This window comes from Carlito syrichta, unplaced genomic scaffold (assembly GCF_000164805.1).
Source record: "Carlito syrichta isolate Samal-C Ts95f unplaced genomic scaffold, Tarsius_syrichta-2.0.1 Scaffold313011, whole genome shotgun sequence".
NCBI classification, from domain to species: domain Eukaryota; kingdom Metazoa; phylum Chordata; class Mammalia; order Primates; family Tarsiidae; genus Carlito; species Carlito syrichta.
This window is the reverse complement of record NW_007257107.1, coordinates 507,291-523,061: the sequence shown is the minus strand read 5'-3', so window position 1 is coordinate 523,061 and position 15,771 is coordinate 507,291. Positions and strand designations below refer to the sequence as shown.

Below are 15,771 nucleotides of genomic sequence, written 5' to 3'. Positions count from 1 at the left end.
AACACCAATATTTTAAACATAGTAACACCAATATTTCTCCAACTAAGAAGGCAATCTTGAGCTTCAGGACGGCCCTTAAAAATCCTACAGCAAATGTTCAAGGTATAGATCGATTCATTAGTCATGACAGAAGCCCATACGAGGCTGACACACGTAAAATGCCAATCTCACCAAAACCAAACTCTCAAGAACTGCCTCAGACTTGACCCCACAGCAGCAACAGCTTTTCGGTGGGAGGACCCCGCCAGTCGCGCCGCGCATGCGCATTCACGGTCGGTGGCTGCGTGCCTACGTGCGCGGCCCCGCGCTGCAACGCAGGGGCGGGGCCGAGCGACTGCGGTCTCGGGGTCAAGAATGGCAGCTGCGTCAGCCTCAGTTCTCCACCGCTGTATCGTGTTACCGGCCGGGAGGCACAGCGCCTCTCTGATCTTCCTGCATGGCTCAGGTGGATTGCAGTTTTATGTCCTGGCTTCCTGCAGCTTGGGAAACATCATCCCCTTGGTTACCCCAGTGTTGCCCCAGTAGAGGTGCCGGGCCATCATAGGGACTTAGAGGGCTCGGAGAGGGTGGCTTTCTCGTGGCTAACCCTGGGCTGTTGACATACACCTGCTGTAGCCGTCCCTCCTCATTTTCCTCTTCCTGCTCTGCGGTCACTGTCCCACCACCCTCGCTTCCGGTCCTCGTGTCCCGCCGTTTTCGGCCAACCTTCAATCCACAGCATTCTCTCCAATGCAACATTTACCACATCCCCATTCCTCGCCCCAAGTTTAAACAGAGCAAGTTAGTAAGGTAAGTCTCCTGCTAGAGGAAAATAAATCATTTAGTGCTTTCCATGATCAGCTACTAGTGATTTCAGTTTTCAGCCGCAGTGATTATTTGCCATTGCTTGCTTTCTCCAGTCTCCCATAACTAATGTCGACAGTTGAGCTTCACAATTAACTTAGATATATACTGAGTATTTTCTTTCTGTGAGGCATTGAGCTAGGGTTGGAATTACATCCCCCCCCCCTTTTCCCCTTTTTTCCTGTTCTTTTTTCCCCTTCTTCCCCCTTTTTCTCTTGTTACTAAACTTCCAAGATATAGTACAGGGGCAGGAGTTCCAGGGGCAGGTATTCTTGGACTAGGTATTCTTTCCTTAGTAAGGTGTACTTAATTCTGTATATCGTTTTTTACACTTACCTGTAATTACTTATGCCTGCCTGCATATCCAGTGCATTTTGAGCTCTTAAAGAGTAAGGGCCCTTGTGTTAATCTTTACACACACAGTGCTTGACCTAAAGTAAATTATCAGGAAATGTTTCTTAAAGAAATGAGATGCAGCCGGTGATCTTAGGGGGCCTACCTAAAGTTAAAAACAAAAACAGTTCAATTAGTTTGAGTCAGCAGTGCATAAAGATCACAAGATGGTGCATGGTTTACTGCCAAGTGAAGCGTAAAAAAAAAATATGTGGTTAGGCATTATTAAGGTATTTGTAGGATGAAGAGCTTGTCAGACCTTTCTGAGAAGGTGGCTTTTGAGCTGAGAGGTAGGCTTAAAAGAGATGGTGATTGGATAGTGGAGGGAATTGTAAATGTACAGAGTAGAGATCTGGAAATGGACATTTAGGGATAGTGGTCTTTTTATTTTGAAAATGAGGCCAGATAGTTTCAACAGCTTACCCAAGATCTCCTGACTGTTACTCTGAGTGGTGGTGAATTTGGGATTTGAACACAGATCTCTCTGACTATAGAATCAGTGTTCTGGTGGGGTAAGGTGAAAACCTTGAACTAGCATATATTGTTTAGATGAATGCAATGTTTTGTCACCTAGAGACTGGTCATAGTACTCAAAGTTTCTAGAGTGTTCATTTGTATGTACCCAGAAATTCCCCAATACTATACTCTTTCTCATAAATAAATTAATCAAGTCACAATATCTTTAAGGACTCCTGGATTTTTTTCCTCTTCCTAGACCACTTTGCTTAAAATAAGTATCCTTACCCTTTTTGGTTTCAAATTACTGACATTTTAATAACCCGTAAAGTCATGTCTCTAAAACCTAGAGTCATACATTGTATATATTCTTGTTACTTTGTACAAAGAACAAAGAATTTGTCCAAATAATTCTGCCACATATACAAGTATAATACTGTATTTCTATATATTTAAAGCTTCACTGAAATTATCAGGAGCAGGCCTTTTGCCTCAGATTAGAAGTTGATGATTTTACATTTGACTTTAATATATATGGTTGTGTTATAAGAGATGTTTGACTTCTGGTTAATCCAAATATGGACAAACCAATTCTAACAGTTTTATCATATTCAGTTTTACCATGCTGTTAACCAGTTATAACGTTTTACTATGAAATAAGGGGCAGGCTCTTTTTAAAAGTATACATTGTAAATGAATGGATGGATGTTGTTTTGTAACATTCAGTCTTACGCTTTAAGGCTGAAAAAGTATGTTTAGAGACAGAATTTGTTTTTTAAAAAAAAAAATCTTAAAAAAACTTGAGATTTCCTTCTAAGATATAGAAGCCATAGAACATATGGGATTGCAAATTATATATAACTAACTTAATTTAAGCCTTTTCTACTAGTGAGATATTAAAGAAGGATCTTCTTTTAGGATGACAAAAATAAACGATAGTTTAATTTGTTTTGTTCAGCCTCTCAGATTAGAGTAATTCATCCTGTTATTTGTTCCCCCAAGACACTGATTCTCCTTTCAGTGGTATTCGTCATACTTGTAATTACTTAATTTAATGTCAGTGTTTCACACTTAACTTTAAGGTTCACAAAGACCCAAACCATGTGTTTTGTTTATGGTTTTCTCCCATATGTAAGGCTTAGCAAGTTGCTTAAGTCATCAGTAACCTCTGCGTCGCTAAATGTAATAGACATTTTTTGGTCTTCCTCTTATTTGAACTATTATCAGCGTATAGCTTTCTTCTTGAAAAACTTCCTTGGTTATATTTCTGCCTCTTTTACCCCTTCTGGTTTTGTTTGCAGGCTCGTCCTGTTCTACATGGCTGTTAATGATGGGGTTTCTCAAAATTTGATGCTAGGTCTTCTCATTCTACGTTTTTCATCCCAAGTTAAACTCCATAGATGCTCATATAGTCTATTTTTACCTATATATCAGTAAAGCAAATGCATGTCTCCGTTTTAGGCCTCCTTTGAGCTCTAGACATGTTTATCCAACTGCCTGATAGACATTCACTATTTCATTTATTCAAGAAATACATCACATGGCTTCTATGTACAAGGCACTGTTCTAGGCTCCAATCATACAGCAATGAACAGAACAAAAATCCCTGCTCTCTAAAACTTATGTTCTAGTGAAAGAAATAATATAGTAAGAGGTAGATTTTGTGGGAGAAAAAAAAGCAGTATAAAGGGGATGGTAGGTATGAGAGGGGATTTTACAACTTTAAATCAAGTGGTCAGGATAGGTCTCCCTATTAGTATGACACTTAACAGCTAGACTTAGGTGAGTGAATCATGTGGATATTGGGTTGAACTGTTCCAATCAAAAGAAAAGCAAAAACGGAGACTCCAAGGTAGATTCCTTGACATGTTCAAGGAACAACAGTAAGCTTTACTGATATATAGGTAAAACAGTGCTAGGGTGAGAAGAATAGGAGGGTGTTATAGTTTGGATGTTTGTCTCAAATCTCATGTTGACATGTGATTCCCAGTATTGGAGGTGGGGCCTAGTGGGTGCTGCTTGGGTCATGTTGGGGCAGATCCCTTATGACTGGCTAGGTGCTATTCTCACGATCATGAGTGAGTTATTGCTCTATTAGTTCATGTAAAAGCTGGTTGTTGAAAACGTGCCTGGTACCTTGCTTCTCTCTCTTGCTTCTGCTTTCACCATGTGACATCACTGCTCCCCGCTTCACCTCCCATTATGATTGTAAGCTTTCTGAGGCCTCATCAGAAACAGATACCCATACCAAGCAGAACCATGAGCCAAATAAGCCTCTATTCTTTATAAATTTCTCATCCTCAGGTATTCCTTTAGAGCAATGCAGAGTGGACTAATACAGAGGGGATATCCAAGAGGGTACTGGCGTCCAGGTATTGTAGAGCAACAGATATTTTGTAAAGGGTCACAGAGTAAGCATTTTAGACTTTGTGTTTTTCTTCCCTTCTCTTTCTCTCTTTTTAATGATGCTTTAATAATGTAAAACCTTCATCTTAGCTTATGGTCCTTAAGGACCTTTGGTTGGGTTTTGTCCTCCCCTTTGGCTGGCCATAGTTTGCTCAACCAACCCATGGTATAAGACCTTATATACATTATAAAGAGGCACCTCACACTCAGCTTGTATAGACTTGTTGCTTCTTGTGTTTCCAGTATAAGCAGGCATATAGTACTATTATTCACCTTGTTGCACTCTATTGTCAATTTATGTTAATTTAACCTCCTAAATATCTCTAATATCTCTGTTTACATCATTACCCTAGTCTAAGCATCTGTCATCTGAATAATAACCTAACTGATCTCCCCACATCAACTTTTGTTCTTCAGTTCTGCCTTCCCATAGCTTCCAAAATGATCCTTTAGAATCATGCCATCTCTCTATCACAAATATTTGTGGGCTCTCTGTGCTCTTAGAATTTGTTAGATTCCTACATTTTCTCCAGTCTTGCAGTCAGTATTCTTCCTCTCATTCTCTGCTCTTCAGTTCTTAGATGTCATACTGTTCTCTCCTATCTATAATTCGTAGAATCTACCCTTTCCTCTGCTTGGGATGCTCTTTCTTTCTGTGCTTCACTTTTCACTAGTCTGTAGATTTCAGTTCAAACTATTCAACAACTGTCTATTGCATGCCCAGTTGTTGTCAGCCCTGGTCTAGGTGAACAAATAATTCAGTGGATAAAATACATAAAGAAACTTGCCTTGCAGAGCTTATAATGTAGTTAACTCTGAACTATTTAATTTGATCAGTTCTGAATATAATAAACCCTTGAAGCACCAGGTGTCTCATCTGTGCACCAGTTATATTTGTCTTTCGCATGTATTTGTGTGATAATTTGACTGATGTCTGTTTTTCATAATATGCTATATATACTCCATGAGAGTAGGGATTCTATTTCCTCACTGTCTGTAACCCCCCACCATCATTGTCTCTCTAACAGTGAACCCAGTACCTAGCACATTAATAGGTATTCAATAGACAGTTTGTGAGTTGATGTCTTAATTAGTTAATTGATTTAAAAATTAAAGTTGTGATCTGTACATTTCTTCTTCAGGACTACATAAGATAGACCTGTATGTCTTTCCATGTTTTTATGCAAGTATACATCCATTAATTTTTGTATGAGTTTTTATTATTTTTTAGCTTTGGAGTATACAATCATTATTTTATGTCATGTAAACACATTATCAAAATTAAATTCTATTTGCTTCAAGTTAAAAATAAAAGTATGTTGAATATCCTTTTGAAGAGTTTTTTAACCAAGATAATTGTACCAGTCTCAAAAGTTTAACAGTCACTTTAGAGTAATTACAAATAAGATAAGAAATGGCCATGTTAAATATCAGATCCAGATCCAGAAATAATATATATATATATATATTTTGATACGGAGTCTCACTCTGTCACCCAGACTAGAGTGCAGTGGTCGCTCCCAGCCAACGCAGCCTCGACCTGCTGGCCTCCGGTGATCCTTCTGCCTCAGCCTTCCAAGTAGCTGGAACTACAGGCGTGCTTTACCATGCCCGGCTAATTTTTTGATTTATTGTAGAGATGAGGTCTCACCAAGTTGCCCAGGCAGGTCTCAGGCAATCCACTCACTTCAGCCTCCCAAAGTGCTGGGATTACAGGCTGAGCCACCGAGCCTGGCTAGAAATAATATTTTTTAGAAAAATAAATTTACTTTATTTGCTCCTGCTATATCCATTAAAAAAATTAGAATACTTAAAACTTAAGGTTTAACAGGGTCTTTGAAGTGATCAGTGGAGAAGCCAAGAGTGAAATAATCAGAATCATTGCTAGCTATTGATACCTGATCAACTAATTCATATTAATAAACCAGTTTCCATATGGTAATTTGTATATATGGAGTTTTAAAAAATTCCTTATTCCAGTCCTTGTGTGACATAAAAGTCATAGACTGTTTTTAAATGCATTGTATTACTAAAATATTTATCTCAATCTATATTTTGTGATTCACCAGGTGATTCTGGACAAGGATTGAGGCAGTGGATCAAGCAAGTTTTAAGTCAAGATTTAAGATTCCAACACATAAAAATTATTTATCCAACAGCTCCTCCCAGGTATGCAGTAATTCATCTTATTGCCCTATATAACTTTGTGGCATAGAATATACACAGGGGCCCAAAAATATATATACACATTTTAAGAAAGGAAAAACTGTATTTAAATAGTAATACTCAATGTATATTGATAACAAAGGATGAATACAAATCATATATTACTTTTGCAGTTAGAAGAGGTGCTCATAGTGGTTACCATCAGCATCCAGACACTTCATAGATAACATCTCTTAACACGTGTATGCATTTTTTTGGCATAGATATGCCAACTGGATATTCTTTAAGCATAATTCTGTATTTCAGATATTTTAAATTAGAATACTTTTTCCCTAGAATGTAGCCTATTTTGCATTTACACACTTGGTCCAAGTTTTGCCAAATAAGTAATTTATTGCCTCTCTGTAAAGCATTTCCTAAAGCTTTGAATTTAAACTGTGTCCCAAGCACGACCTACAGGACACTGTTTCCTCTGGCCCTGCAGAATACTCAAACTTTCTGCTTCCCAGCATTCGCCTCAAAAGGAAATTTAATAACTCCAGCTAGTATAGTCTTTCTAATGATTTAATTAAGCCAGGGTTCATAATCTCTTGGAAAAAGGGTTTTATGACATTCTTTCTACATTTAAAAGAATTATTTAGAAATATTGTTAAACTTTTTGAATCAGTAAGCCAAGATATAGATTGACTACTTACTAAATATTTAGATTATATAACCTGTAGGTGTGTTTAACATAATGCACAGTAATAAGACTGGTATAGTTTTGAAATCAAACTTTTATTTTGAACATAGGCTTTAAACCTGGGATTGTGAATATTTTTTGTGTAAGTGAAATACTGTGCTGAGCTATGCCTCAGTCTGATTTCTCATCTGTTCTTGATTTATTCTTATCAGGCATACTTTGTGCTTGCATTCCTGGGATAAACACCTTTTGTCATAGTGTGTTATCCTTTATATACATAGCTGAATTTTATTGTCTAATATTTTGGTAAGGAATTTTAAGTCTGTAATCATGAGGAATATTGATTGATATGTGATTTTTTTTTTTTAATGCCTTTGAAAGGTTTTATCGTCAGTGTTCTGCTGGTCTCTTAACACGTATTAAGATATAGTTCCTTTGTTTTTTGAGTTTGTTTGTATTATTTCTTCCTTAAATGTTTCATAACATTCACTAATGCAGTCATCTGAACCCGAAGTTTTGAGTCAGGTTTTTAATACTGAATTCAATTTCTTTTATAGAACCAGGGTATTTTGGGGTCTGTCTTGATACTTTGTCTTTCTCTTGGAATTTGTATTCTTTATGTGATTTGTTGCATTTATTGACGTAATATTCATAGTTTTTAAAATGCTTTTATATTTGTTATTGATATTATTTATTTCACTGATGATAATAATTTGCTTCTTTTGTTCATCTTGCCAAGAGGTTATCAATTTTATTAATTTCTCCATAGAACTACCTTTGACTTTGTTATTTTCTCTCTTTTTTTTTCTGTTTATTTTATATCTACTCTTGTATTTCTTATTTCCTTCTATTTACATTAAAGCTATACATTTCTCACTAATCTCTGCTTCCACTAAATCCCACTAATTTACTCTTTTTTTTATTATTTATATTGAAATAGTTCCTAATTTTCTTCATGGTCTCATTATTATACTTGTATAACAGCATAATAACAGTTTTATTATAATCTTAAATTCTGTGGGCTAAGAATTCAGAAAGGGCACAGAAGGCTAGAGATGACTTGACTGCTAGGTACTATAATCATTTGAAGGCTCAGCCACATATATGGCAGTTAATACTGGATTTTAACTGGGACCTTCCTTCAGTCCTATTGTTGCAACATCCTTATGAGGCCTCATCATGTGGTGTCCTAAGCCTCCTGGAAGCATGGAGGCTGGGCTCCAAGAGCGAATGTGTAAGAAAAACCAAGAGGAAGCTGTATTTTCTTTAAAACTTAGTCTTTGCAGTTACATAGCAATATTTCCTTGTTAGTTAGAAGACTACTCAGATTCAGGTGGAGAAAACATAGACCACTGTCTCTTGGTGAAGTATAAGAGTCACATTTAGAAGGGCATGTGGGGTGAGAGGTATTGTTTTGTAGAAAATATAGTTATGGGACTTTCTTAACCCAAGGATTATTTAGAAATATGTTATTAATTTCAAAATATTTGGGCTATTCTAGATATCTGTTGCTGTTGATATCTAATTTTATTTTATTGTTGTTAGAGAAAACATTCTATGTGATTTTATTATTTTGATACTCATTGGAACTTGTTTTATGGCTTGCATATGGTCTATCTTGGGGACTATTCTTGTGCATTTTTGTATATAGTATTCTATAAATATCTATAGTTCAAGGTGGTTGATAGTATTATTCAAGTTTTGTATATGCTTAATGATTATTTTTCCAAGTTGTTCCATTAGTTATTAAGGAATGGGTATTAAAATTTCTATGATTGTAGATCTGTCTGTTTTTGTCCTTTAGTTCTGTCAGTTTTCTCTTCATGTATTTTTAGGCTGTATTATTAGATGCATACTTATGTAAGATTGTTGTCTTTTTCATTGACAGCTACTTTTGTCTTATAAAATGCTTATTTTTAATTTATGGTAATACCCTGAAGTATACTTTGTCTAATAATAAAGTATATCCTCTTTCCTATACTTATTATTTACATGGCAAGTTATTTTTTTCTTTTTTTTAATTAGTGTTGTCTTTTTTCATCTTCTTACTGTTAACCTATCTATAACATTATATTTAAAGTAGATTTCTGATAGACTGCATGTAGTTGGGCTTTGTTTTTTTCTTTTTTTTTAACCAACCTGACAGTTTCTGTCTTTTAAGTGATTTGTTTTAAGCCATTTACGTGTAATGCATTTAATGTAACAGTTGATAGCTTGAATTTATGTCTACTGCTTTTTGTTCCTCTATTTCCCCTTTACATCTCCTTTAGAATTATTTGAGTTTTTTAATATTCCATTTTAACTTATCCATTCTTTTTTTTTTCCTGATTGTTCTAGGGTTTATTATATATATGTCAAACCTTTTACCTACTTAGAGTCTTTTAAAAAAAAATATTTTAAGTGAACTGTAGAAGCCTTATAACTATATAGGTCTCTTTATCCTGGCTCCTGTATGTTATCATTTTCATGTGTATTTCATCTAGATACATTGAAAACTCCACCAAACAAGGTTATGATTTTTGTTTTCAACAGTTATACACATTTTTAAAAACTTTAGAGAACAGTTGTCTATTACATGTACTCAGTTGTGGTCTGTTATGGCATGTAAATGTGTTTTGATTAAATTGTGAATTACCGTTTGGACTATAAGGTATTCCTTTTCCTCAACTATATTTAATAGATGTTTTTAATCACCTAAGTTAGGGGCATATTAAGTAAAAGTAAGCAGTTAGTTTAATGTGTTGATTTAGATGGAAAATATTGTTTTATAATTATTTTTTGCATTATAGTAATTTGGACTCTAATAGAAGTGTCCAATAAAGATTTTATTTCTATAACATACTTTAGTTATATTTATAATTGGAGGTTTCCTTAGTTTGGTTTTACTATTAGAACTTCTATTTAAAAGGTTTTTTTTAACAAGTCATTTATAATTTATATGATGTTATGATGTTATAATTTCTTTTGGTGTTTTGAAAAATTCCTAAAGGAATAAGGTTTGCATAGTGCCTCTACTTTTTGATTCACTGTCTTCCTATATAAAGTCCATGTTTATACTTTTCATTAACTGTGTATTCTGAAATAGATATAGGCACATTTTACTTAGGCATGGTAAACAGTAGATTTCTCTTTACTCCATCACTTAGGATTCCTATCTAAAGCATGACATTAGGAGAGTCCTCTCCTGATACCAGTAGGTCTGTACTACAAGTGTGCTAGTAAGGAACCCTACTAAAAACAGCTATTTTGAAGAAATAGCTTACTTATTTGGTAAGTACTAGGTATGTTGAAATACCTAGTATGTAAAAACTTATCTTATAATTTTTTTAAAGTAACAAAAGAAAAATTTGATTATTTTTACAGTATAGATTTTACAAGTTTTAAAGTCAAAAGACGCTTAAAGCAAAAATAAAATAATTTAAGTATATGTTGCAGGTATACTTGAAGTTGGAGAGTCAAAGAAGCATCCCTCTCCCCAACCCCAGAAGGTAATATTTGAGCTGAGACCTAAATGATCAATGGGAGCCCACTGTGCAGAAATGAGCCTTCCAGGTAGAGGGGATGTCAAATGCAAAGTCACTAGATCAATAATGAATTTGTCACGTTGGACAAAAAGAAAGTGTCGAACAAACCTAGTGAATGCTAGGGGAAGTGGTGTAAAATGAAGTCAAATTGTTGCCTTGAAGGCTATGAATGGCCTTTTGATTTTATGACTTTAAGAAAACACAGGTCGAAATAAAACTTGGTATCAAGCAGAATGTCAACTCTTTTTTTTTAAACTTGGACATTTTATTCTAGTTTAATATTTTACCAATGTGTAATAGGTTGATTGATTGATTTAGGAATCACACAGATGTTCTCTGCCAAACATATTTATTTTTTGTGGTAATATCTGAGCTGTTTTATACCAGCTAATAAAGTGATTTATTTTGTGGAAGAAGAAGGTAAATGAGTATAACATATGTCATATGAATATGTGAGGGTTTTTTTTTTTTTTTTGGCTGTTTAAAAAATAAACTTTGTTTTATTTAAAAGTTATTCTAACATCTTAGGACATTTATACATTCTTGATTATGTTTTCTTACCAAAAACAGTTCTAACTTATTATTTGTCTCATTAAATTTTCCCAATTATTCTTTTTGAACAGAATTTTAATTTTCTTAGATAATTGAGAGGACAAAAACCTACCACATTTGTAAAATACTTACATTGGGATTCTACCTCTGTTGCACATCTATCTCTAATTATGTAAGACTTTGTCAAGAAAAAAAGTTCAATGAATGTCATTTTTTTCCATTAATGGCTGACTTCCCAGAATGATTCACATTTTAGCCTATGATATCATCCGTATTTAAGTGTTTAGACAGACAAATAAACAGAAATAGAGTAAAATGAAAAGGGAAGTGGAAATAACTCAAAAGGGTAACAGTCGAATTCGAACTTTAACATGAGTGATGTATATTTAGTTTTGATTGAGAACATCACTGTGATTTTGGTGACAGTTCAGATATACTTTGGGATCTCATTTTGTCTGACATTGACTGTTTGGAAAGCACCTACTTTCATTTTCAGAGAACTTTGAGACATGTAATTCTGAGAAGAGATTCTGGGAGGAGGGAGGCTTGAATGCTTTCTGCCTTGTCTTCACTTTTGATTTAAATTTATCTGTGTCTTTTGAGCCACACAGCTTCTGCGGTCAGAAGGCATATGAGAATGAAGACTAGCTTCTATAGGGATCCTAGTAGAGAAATGATGCAGATCTTGTCTTTTCTGCACCAGTTGAGAGCCTAGATGGAGAGTAATGTAGGAGAAGCCCTAAGAACTTGGACTGTAAAAATTTGCCCTTCTCTCAAGTTTATGTCAGAAAATGTTAATTCTCAGCCTATAATGCAGTATTAATTAAAATTCCAAAAGAGTTTTTAAGGAGAATAATATGGAAGTATTTTAAAGTTTATTGTTCTTTTTATTAGTTTCTTGGATAATAAAGAACAGTGGATGCGTGAGAATAGCCAGGACAAGTACAATAAAATAGACTAGTGATCATGGTGGTAAGTAGAGGGGAACTTACCTTACATAACTTCACAGCAGGCTCTGAAACCATTGTTATACGGTTAATGTGATACTAACTGATAAATAGATTAGTAAAACAAAATAGAACCTTTCTCAACCACAGTTCTTGACGTGAATCACAGAACACAAAAAGTATTTGAGTGACTATTTTCTTGCCTTTCCTAAGGATAATATAAAATCAGTACCATTTTAGTTGCATTGGAGAGAAGTCAACTCTTTATATATAATGTATGTCTTAGGTAATTAGGGTTTAATTCTCTCACAGAACCCAGATTAGAGAGACTAAATAATGCAAAACTATAAAATACATGGCAAAGGTGGAATTTCACCATTTTCTGAGAAGGGTGTCTTCCTCTCTTTCTCTTTCCCTTTCTTCCCCCCCCCCCTCCCGCTGCCGTTTTTTATCTTTGTGGAGATGTTGGTTGCATTATCAAAAGTATTTTAAGTATATATGTAAAATATTTACACTTATTTATGTAAATTATACCTTAATAAAGTTGATTTTAAAACTTCAGTTAATACCCTTAACTACTGGTAACATTTTCCTTCTTTTTTTTTTTTTTTTTTTTTTTGAGTTGGAGTCTCACTCACTCGCCCACTCCCGGCCACTGCAGCCTCAACCTGCTGGGCTCCGGCAGTCCTTCTGCCTCAGCCTTCCAAGTAGCTGGAACTACAGGCACGCGCCACCACGCCTGGCTAGTTTTTGATTTATTGTAGAGATGAGGTCTCACCAAGTTGCCCAGGCGGGTCTCAAACCTGCAGGCTCAGGCAATCCACTCATCTCGGCCTCCCAAAGCGCTGGGATTATAGGCTGAGCTACCGAGCCCAGCCAACATTTTCATGTATGTCAGCACCTATTGCTATGTCTGTGGCAAAAGAATATTTAGTGCTATGGGCACAAGGATATTTTTCTAACTTTTTGTCTAAAGGTGAATTTTTATAACCTTTGTGAAAGCAACTTTAAAACCTCTATTAAGATAAAAATTCTGCCTTTCCATTCATCCAGCCCTTTGTTCCATAAGAGTAAATATTCCAGTAGATAAAAACATTGATGCATATATATATATATATATAAGTTTAATACAGCATTTGTTCTTAGTGATTAAAACCTGAGTACCAAATGAATGTCTATTAGAAGAATGGCTAATTAAATTGTAGAATATCTTTATCATAGAGTATAATATACCCATTTAAAAATATGAGTTAAAACTATACCAAATGGAAGGATTTCCATGAGATATTATTAAAGGTAAAAAGCATAATACACATAAGAAAAACAGATAGGCTAAATATTTTTGAAAAGCAAACCGCCTTAAGAAATATTCTGTAAATATGCATGTTTTAATGTAAGTGTAAGAATAGCATGGAAGGATATATTCCAGATCACAAGTATAGAGGACAATATGTGGGGACAAATTGCCTAGTATAGAGGACAAGATGTGGGGACAAATTGGAGAGGAGAATGAAGAGATGAGCAAAAAAATCCAAGTCTCTCTCTCTCTCCCCCCCATCTCTCTATCTCTATCTCTCATATTTGTAAGCTTTTATATAAATCTGCATAAATTAAGGGAAACTTTACATTTAATATACTGACTTAGGTATTTATCATACCCATTTAAATTTTAAAGAGCATATTGCAAAGTAATATTTATGATATAATTCTGAGTAAATAAACAAAAGCTCTCCTGTATATGAGCTTTTGTTAAATTTGAATCAGCATACTTTTCTTGTTTTCCAGATTTTTTTCAGTTTATCTGAGAAATTTTCCAAACAGAACCCCCTTGACACCCAGGCTCCTTAGTGAATGTCCATTTTTTTCGGAGTGCTATGTTCAATCTAGAAAGGGTAGTATGGTTCTCCTGTTCCCTTCAGCACCACACCCACTGGTCCTAAATATTAGATGCTTCTCAAGAGCCACAAGAATTGAATATTTTTAGCCCTTTGGGTTTGCTGGAGTTCCACTTGGGCTTTACACTAGGGGAGATATGGGAGGCAAGTTCAGGTCTCAACTGGTGTCTATTAGTCCCATTTTTTTTTTTTAATTTTAGCTGCACGTTTCATGCTTTTGCTTCACTGATGTTGGAGGGTGAGAATGTACAACAAATCTCAGATGGCAAAGTAGTAGAAGTATAGGTGTAGGAGGAATCCTGTATCTTATTTGTGGTTGGTTTAGAGTTCTTCCAAATTATAATGAACACTTTGTCATTGGCTGTGTTTTGTATTGCATTTTTGCATATAACAAACCTTGTTTTTCCCCATAACATAAGGAGAAACTGGGCTTGACAAATGATAAATAATATCATTTGTCTCACTTTCATGTCCTCCATCTTTGAAAACTTTTGTTCTCTGTGTTGATCTAATATATCTCCCTGTACCTCTTTGTGTTTACCCACAGAAATCTCTAAGATTGTTTTTTGTTTCCCTTTTATTTACCTCTACCAACACAGGACTTCACACAGAACCTCCTTAACTCCTTGTTATTTGGAATATCTTGATGATATAGTCTTGGTTGTGTGTGTGTATACACACTAGCATAGCATTCTAGAGCATGAATATACCATAAATGGGCTAAAACTCACGAGTACTGTTCCACCTCTTAAAAGATGGAGAGCAAGTAAAGATTATGAACTGGCATTAGTAAATGTTAATGGAATACATGTAAGTATAGGATAGTTAATGTAATATACATGGGAGTATTTTTAATATGCATTTAACTTGTAAAACATTGAGGAAATTGAAATTATTCATTCAAAACACTAGTCTCTTAGGAATTGAAGCATCAATTTTAATATTCCCATTTCCTTTTTTTAAACAGGCCATATACTCCTATGAAAGGAGGAATCTCCAATGTATGGTTTGACAGATTTAAAATATCGAATGACTGCCCAGAGCACCTCGAATCAATTGATGTAATGTGTCAAGTGCTTACTGATTTGATTGATGATGAAGTAAAAAGTGGCATCAAGAAGAACAGGATTTTAATAGGTAAGACTATTAAATGTTGATAATTTATATGTTTTTTATTTTTGTCTAATTCTATACACCATATTTTAGTTTGAGGATTTTTTTAGAAGCACTGTATATCAATTGACCCATTCATAGTTTCAGAGCTACTTGAGAGTTTTGAAGATATTAGATTAGAAATAGCAGTTTATGCAACTTTAATTGTTTTTCTTTTTGAATAACATTTTTAGAATCCATGACAAAATTTTCTTTCTAATTTAATTTTCAATTAAGAGAGCATTCATTTCCATTTTTCAAACATTTTTATTCAATTAGCTTAAGTCTTACAAATTTAAACTTTTATTGCTATGATTAAATAGAGTACACAGTCAAAATATACTGTCAAATTTATGAAAATTCAACTCTTCAGAGTTAATATTACAAGGTTAAGTTATTTATAAACTTTTATTAAACATGTCTTTTGTAAATTCTGTTTCCAAGGACTCTGTTCCTAACTGGCCCACCACTTATAACATACATTTAATTTTTGCTACCTAATCTTTTAAGTAGAAATAATAATACATCTAGTTTACTCAGAGAGATGCTTGTGAAATATTTGATTTATTCCAGGCTCTCAGTAAAGACTCTCTTCAATGTTTATCAGCTTTATGTAAGTTCTTTATTTTGCTTAATACCCTTTTTTGAACTCATCAAATACATAAACTATTAAAAATTTCTGTTTTTTAAAATATATACAAGCCGGGCTCGGTGGCTCAGCCTGTAATCCCGCACCTTTGGGAGGCTGAGGTGAG

The 15,771-nt window shown here is 34.6% G+C and overlaps 1 protein-coding gene across 3 annotated transcripts in view; it reads left to right on the top strand.

The window, feature by feature from the left end:
• The first annotated feature begins 317 nt into the window (after window positions 1-317).
• The window catches only part of LYPLAL1 (lysophospholipase like 1), a 29,495-nt gene continuing 14,041 nt past the window's right edge, over window positions 318-15,771 (top strand). The window contains exons 1-3 of one of the 3 annotated variants that reach the window (XM_008070121.2): window positions 318-445; window positions 6,168-6,267; window positions 14,832-15,001. In XM_008070121.2, coding sequence (XP_008068312.1) covers window positions 355-445; window positions 6,168-6,267; window positions 14,832-15,001 — 361 coding nt within the window. In that variant the 5' untranslated portion in view covers window positions 318-354. The remainder of the gene's footprint in view (window positions 446-6,167; window positions 6,268-14,831; window positions 15,002-15,771) is intronic. The other 2 variants (XM_021718607.1, XM_021718608.1) reach the window with 2 other exon arrangements.